Raw genomic sequence first — 6,969 nt, forward strand, 5'->3', positions numbered from 1 at the left:
GCTGCTTACTGTAGCCAGGACAGACCAAGGCTCACCTGCCGAGGTAGAAAGCTGCAATGTCATGCCTGAAACACCTGTAGCTAAGGCAACCATAGACTTGCCACCACCAATGTCAGTGCGCGGGTCGAGCCGCCCCAACAAGATGGAAAGATCCAAAAGATGAGGTTGTAGAACCACCCTGAGTAGCTATTATCGTGAGAAAAGCTGATGTATTGCTATATAGAACCTTCTAGAGCATTTGCACTACTTGTATCTTGCTGACGTCTTGATTTGGCGCTGGCTTGCGCTGTATTTGGGTTGGGGAGACGCCGCAGCCGGACCAGCGTCAACCCGACTTGATGCAGCAGCAACACGACGACGCTTTGTCTGATTTTCTGCTGCTTTGTGTGAGGCTGTTCGCTTACGCTTGTTTGCTGTATCTTGAGTTCTTTTCTGGTTCTTTTTGTCTTTCTTTCTTGTTTCCCTTTTGCTTTTGCGGTCACAGCGTCGTGTTGCTGCTTTTTGAGCACCCGCAAAGCAGCCAGTTCCTCAACGCGCTGTTTGCGCTCGCGCTCAATTTTGGCTTGTTGTCGAGCCAATTTTGCAGCATCAACTTGCTTCTCCTTGTACAACGTCACTCGCCGCCTTCAGCCTTCTTGGCTGGATTTCATGGTGTGCTTTTCCGTTCGTCTCCGTCTTGTTTTGTTGCCTCGCGCGCCGGGGCTTCCCTGAGCTTCCTAGGACTCCAGGAAACAGCACCACAATGATACTCTTCTGGTGCATCCTTTTGGGGAGCACGGTACGTAGGCTGTCGTTCGGTGCAAAGAAGGTCGCTATGGGTTTGTAGAGAGTGTGATGAAGCCGAAAGACATTTTGACTTAACTCTTGCTTTCTCCGTTACTGCAGTGTCGAACAACGTTCGCAGCTTGCTCCAAATATCCACATCACCGTGATCCTCAACCTTTGAAGCTTCATCTTCGAAGCGTGGCTGTTGAAGCGTTTCAGAACAACCTCTGTATCTATCGGTTGGTTGGTTGGTTGGTATTCATTTTTCGTCTAGTTAATGGGGATTAAGTCCACCATCTCGCCTCCCGAAGGGCATATACGACGTGCTAAGCTATGGAATTATAGTGCTATTACACTGCCTTAGAAAGCATTTCTTGCCTGCGCGGATATTACTACCATTTCAGAACTACAGCTCCCCTTCCAGTTGGAGAGACTAAGCACTGTATCTATCGGTCACACACCTGTAGCTTCAAAGCTCTCGATCATGGTATCCAGATTCATTGTAGAGCCCCAGGCGACCAAAATAAATATCGGTAAAATTGACTTTCTTAAGTCCAATGAAGCTTTGCGATTGACGAAGGTGGCAGTTGAGTTCTTGAGAATAGTTGTTCAAGAGAGATGAGAACGATACCACGTCGAGCGGCCGAAGACTATGGGTTAAGTGAAGGGGAAATGTAGCCAGGATGATTTGATCGCCGTCGCAAAAAATCTACAAAATCAGAGGTGAGGTGCCTGCCGTGGCCGTCTTGAATGAGAAGTTGGTATTGCTGCCTTGCTTTCTGCTCCATGAAGTGGTCGAATACCTGTTCAAGTCACGGCGAACCCAGACCATTATTCATTCATCCTGAGATCGAACTTGCGAAGAAAACTTGGTGTTTCCCGACTTCTACGGCATCAAATCAGCCCGATTAAAGTCCCGAGTTGCCCTCGTAGATGAGAATCGGCGGCAGTGCTTCTCCAGAAGCGCATGCGCAAGCTAGAGCCGATACCCACTCTCTGCCGGCATCCTGGAAGGCCGCTGTACACCCTTTTGAAGCCCACATCGCCTTGATCAACCCTCTTTTTGAGCGAAATGTGATGCCGAAGGAAAGGCCTTTCTTATTTATATTATAGGTATCGCCCGCGTCAACGTCGAACTTTCATGTCCTCAGTTGCAGCGGTTCAAAGCAGAGTTTGTACCCATTTTGATATGCAGCTTGGTGCCGGTTGCGATCGATTCCGGCGCTCCATCTGGTAGCAAGCTTAGTGTTGTGGCAAGGAAGAAACCGTATAACACAGCTTTCAGAAACCTCACGTCTTGCTATCATGCTCGTAAAATTTTATATCGTCTCTCGTGTTAGTAGCAAACCTCGCCTGAAGCACCTCTCTATGTACAGTATAAGCTCGTACTTCTGTAGTAGATCGAGTAGTTGTTGCCGACGCGCCTCTCTTGCATTTGAACGTATTTTCCCTTCGTGCCTTCGCGGCAGCCTCGTTCGACCAACCACGCATCTTTTTGCAACTTCGCGATACGCAAAAGACACGCCTTCTTCGCGTAATTTGACTGCTACAAATGCTTCTTGAATCAGATCTGTGGTGTAGTCATACCGTGTTGAACGTGAGTGAAGGATGTTTGTGTTCATGTGGGATAGCTCATCGGCTGTCCGACCATAGTGCCTGACTGTCTGGTTTCGTTCTTTGCCATTGCTCTACCAGTTGCCGCACTCGGTAATCCGTGGCCCAGCCAGTGTCAGATTCAATGTCTCGCAGAAGACGTAAAACAATCCGACGTTCTCGATCGTCACTAAGACACTGACCCGCAGTGAACAAGGGTTGGATTGAGTAGATCCGAACCGCTTTGTCTGGTTGCGCGAGCGAGATGCCAATAATTCTACGGCTGTGGTTTTGGCAGGCGACCAGAACGGATTGGTGGTAGTCCATGCGAATGACCTCAGTATTGCGTTCTAGAGCAGACTCATGCGGCTTATTCATGGATAGGAGAATCTGAGACATGTAGTAAGTTTGCATGGTCGAGACGCACATGGGCATGGAGTGCCAGGCCTCGGTGAACATAGAAGCGTTGTCGTCATTCGAGGCCTGACCAGATGTGTGCGAAGGAGCTACCCTGGCAGAGGGCCTGAAGCTGACTGGAAGGCCTTCATGCCAGACCTGGAACTGTTTTCGTAGACCAAGCCACTGGAAGGAACGGGTGCGGTAGGCAATACCGCCCCAAGCCACGTCAGCTTTGTCAGGAGTTACGCTGCCCACAGCCATGAAGTTGACTAGCTTGGCCATGAGCCAAACAAGGGTGTTGCATATAAGTTCTTCCCTTATCATGGCATCGCCTTCCTCGAAATAGCCGTATACCGCCGCGTTGCTGGGCATGATGTAAGCCTGCTCATCAAGCATGAGACCGGCTCTTCTCCATAGTGTTAGGTCGTCAGTACCAAGCCTTGTGCTTGTCTTGTTGATGACTGGAGGATGATTAGTAACGCTTCAACCTGAAGCTTTATGAGTGCTTACAAGCTGCAAGCATATCCTGTCTAGCAATGTTCCAGAAGACTACTCTCTGAGCTTTGGAGGCGAGTTTGGAGCTAGCTGAGGATATTGATGATACCAAGTTCGGTAATTGCAATGACCTGTTGTGCTCTTGTGAAAGCACCAGGAAAGATATTGCACCCTCTAGATGCCTCTCCCATTCTGAGACGGACGTGTCCAAGAACTCGTAAAAACAAAGAATGGCTATGACTGCCAGAAGTTCTTCAGTGCTAGACACGAAGGAGGTGTTGTGTGAAGTCCGTCGTCGCTTGGGCGCTGATACGTTGTAGGCGCAGGCTGGATCGCTATTGCGCTGTCTGAGTTCACACATTGATTCATTGGAAGAGGAGGCGATCTCCCCATTGAGAGCGTGCAACAGCATTGATACGGTGGTGTCGTAGTAGAATGCTGTTTTGTGCTTCCAGTCGACTGATGGTGCGTCAGGATACTGCTTCATCCCAGCTTGGTGTGTCAAACTACCTCCCATGGCAAGCTTACGTTCCTGGATGCGTGCGAAAGCCTTCGCAGCACATGCAGCAGCTGCGTACCTGAGTAGTGGGTTCTCACGCGCCTGTACGGGAACATGAGATGCGAAGTGATTGCCGAGATCAAACAGGTCCATCCAGTATCCAGGACCTTCTGAGAACCACTGTAAAAGGAAGAGGATCTCATGCTCGTCTTGAGTGGATATACTTGCATTGGAACAAGGCGGCCACCCCCGCAATCTTGATGTCGAAGCCGGTCGAGGCATGTGACCGGTCGAGTCGAACGGCAAACTAAAAGAGGAATTTGCAGGTGGCATGGCTGAAGAGGTAGTAAGAATCGTTACCAAACTTGTGTGTGGATCGGATAGCGACGTAGGCGGAGAGATAGGTCTTTCTATAGCCGAAACTGGAGGTGAACGTGTCTGTGGTGATAGGGCTTCAAGATCCGGCGTAAAACAGCGAGAAATGCTGGTTGGGGCTAATTCGGATCCTAAGCTCGATAGTGCATTGTCAACTCGATGAAGATTGCCTTGTGTGCGCCATGAAGCTAGAGAGTGGGGCTCGAATGGCTTTGGCGATTCCATCGAAGTTGCCAACATAGTGTCTAAGTCGAGTATACCAGAGTCAAGATATGGATTGGTCGTATTGATGAAGGCAACTGAGACCGCATTAGATGAGCTACATAGCGCTCCAAAACATGATGGTTACTTTGCCTAGGGATATTCATCCATATTGCATCCCCGGTGAAGGTGTTCTTGTATGCGTAGAAGCATTTCAGGGAATCTTTGGCTCCCGTACATTTTCCATTCATAGAGGCATTGTGTTGGTGGCGGAACACGATGCCTGGGCTCGGAATGCATTCTCTGGAAGCTTTGATGCACCTTCTGCACACGGGTTTCCTCTCATCACATTTCAGCTTCCTCTGGCGGCAGGTGAGGCTGCAGGAAAAGTCAGCAGACGGCAGTATGCGAGAACTGCTCCACCTACCATCCGAGTCGTGATCGCATCTCAAGGTGGTTCTGCTGTGTGGGGCTTTATGCAGAGAGCACAATATCGCAAAGGCTCATGCTGAAGGAAGCGGATAGAAAAAAGCATCCACATGAAGCAGAGAGAGCTTCCCTATATATCCACTGGTATAATAGAGGAGAATAACGCGTTCGATACCCGATGGCTGGACGCGGGGTCTAGCGTGGGCTCGTGCCGGTTGCGAGTCTACCATTACCATGATCAAAGTTACCAAAATCGACAAAACCATTAGCCCTAGGTCATTGTAGCCCTCCGAATCGCTAACGTTGCTTGGTTTAGCTAGTGTGTAAGAGGCGAGACCTCATGCAGGGACCAAGACGGGCACACCCTACCAATTTTTACAATAACCTGTCAGGTATGTCGGAACCGACTCCACGACCTGGGTGAGATTTACAACAACGCGTTAGAGGAGTTAGCATTAGCAACGTGACGACGCTCTATTATCATCGCACATTCTAATCTTGGATAAGCACGCAAGCACCATGTAATGGCGCTGCCCCCTTCCACCGCCAGCCTGTGTTTGCAAGGGTAGTCACTACCGCGAAATCTGAGGAAGTTCGGGTACCATGTCTGCGTGCTCGATACGCATTCCGCTACAATCCCGTCCCAACTTTGCACCTCCACAGTCTAACGCCCCGAAGTCTGCAAAGGAAGCCCTTGAAGGGATACGACAATTGAACTCTAAAAATTAAACTCGCACAACAAAAGCTCGCTGAAAAAGTTGCTAGCAATTAGCTTTGATAGGCTAACGCAAGCACGAAACCTACTCGCATGAAGTTGAAGCGCCAAGTCAAGGACTACGTACCGTGCCGGACGCCAATGCGCCCTGGACAGTGATACGCCCTCGTTCGCCTCGCTACCACCACCACCACCACCACCACTACCGCCACTACCGCCACTAACCACAGAAACGATGTTGTAGAGCCGCACCCAATGGCTGTTGTTGCGACAGTTCTTTGGTGTAGTGCTCTAGAGGCACTATCGCATAGATCTGTGTAATGATGTCTGGCTGGTAAGTTGATATCGCGTCTGCGTCGCGATCGCGCAGGCGGCATTAATGTCTGTCTAAATTTCCGGCTATCCTCCTCGCAGGAGGCAACTACGTCAACAGAGACAGAAACGGAGGAGAGATAGCATGGTGCGCTGCAGCACCTCGCATCTTGCAAATACTACCGACGAGGCTGCACACATTCGCTGGGAAGCCAGAGTACCCTCGATCGGATTGCAAGTAGTTGACCGGTCATGAAACGGCTTGCTTCACTTAGCACCAAGGAACTGTGCGCGCTGTTAGCTTCTACTGGCCTTGGCTTAGCGACGTCTTGATTCGTCCATTAGGACAGGACACGGCCTACTCCCTCTCCCGTTCCGGGTCCTTCTTTCTTCCCCTTTCTTTTTCCCGCGGCCGACCACTGCTTCGCTATTGAAAGGTAAAGAAGCCTGAGTCGCAATCTTCCCCTTGCGCCTCCGCACATGGTTGATCCAGTCTCCCCTGTGGCACTCGCATCTAATCACCTTCGTTTCATGGGGCTCCTTGCGGTGCGACCTAAGTTCCGCGAGTTCCCGGAAGGTCCGTGAGCAACTTCGTTTCATACGCGGCAATGGACTGTGCGCAAATATCCTAGTCATGTGGGACGGAGCATAGTGAACTGGAAGTCGCAGCACTCGAAGAGGACTGCACAACATGGCAGAACGACTTGCACACGCTATCGAACGTTCCGCAAATGTTCCGCAAATGTTCCGCCATAGACAAGGCAGAGAAAGGAAGGGCCTGATTCCATGCGGAAAGCTGGTTCTGTTGCGCGACAAAGGAATGGTGGATATGACACTTCTGCGCCAGCTACGGCCAGGAAGCTCGCTCGATTTTGCCGAGGTTACCCTGCCCGGCGTGTCTAATCACCGAACAGAGCCTCTGCCCCGGTTCCACCTAGATTCCAGCAGCTTAATCTCCGTTTTTTGTGGACGCCGGAAATTCGCAGCACACGACATGAGCAACTCTGATTGTATATCTTCCGACCAGAGCCGGTGGCGGCAGCATCAATGGGTCGCACTGGATCAGCGTACGAAGCGAGTGGGCACGGAGGCGTTGCAGAGAGATTGCAGACGAGTACTGCATCTATCTGCCCGAAGCGCAATGTGAGGCAATCGGCATGGGACTGGCGTGGCAGGTCGCAGCTGT

The 6,969-nt window shown here is 50.7% G+C and overlaps 1 protein-coding gene across 1 annotated transcript; it reads right to left on the minus strand.

Annotated features, from left to right (window-relative positions):
- Positions 1–2,397: 2,397 nt before the first annotated feature.
- On the minus strand, positions 2,398–3,981 carry AMTR1_2 (Transcription activator amtr1; the record flags this gene model as incomplete). Its single annotated transcript, XM_051737718.1, has 3 exons — positions 2,398–3,218; positions 3,268–3,931; positions 3,976–3,981. The coding sequence occupies 3 exons, from the start codon at positions 3,979–3,981 to the stop codon at positions 2,398–2,400; spliced, it is 1,491 nt and encodes a 496-aa protein (XP_051582524.1).
- Between the last annotated feature and the right edge of the window lie 2,988 nt (positions 3,982–6,969).

Source organism: Alternaria postmessia (assembly GCF_024291825.1).
Source record: "Alternaria postmessia strain BMP 2775 chromosome Unknown scaffold_219, whole genome shotgun sequence".
NCBI lineage: Eukaryota > Fungi > Ascomycota > Dothideomycetes > Pleosporales > Pleosporaceae > Alternaria > Alternaria postmessia.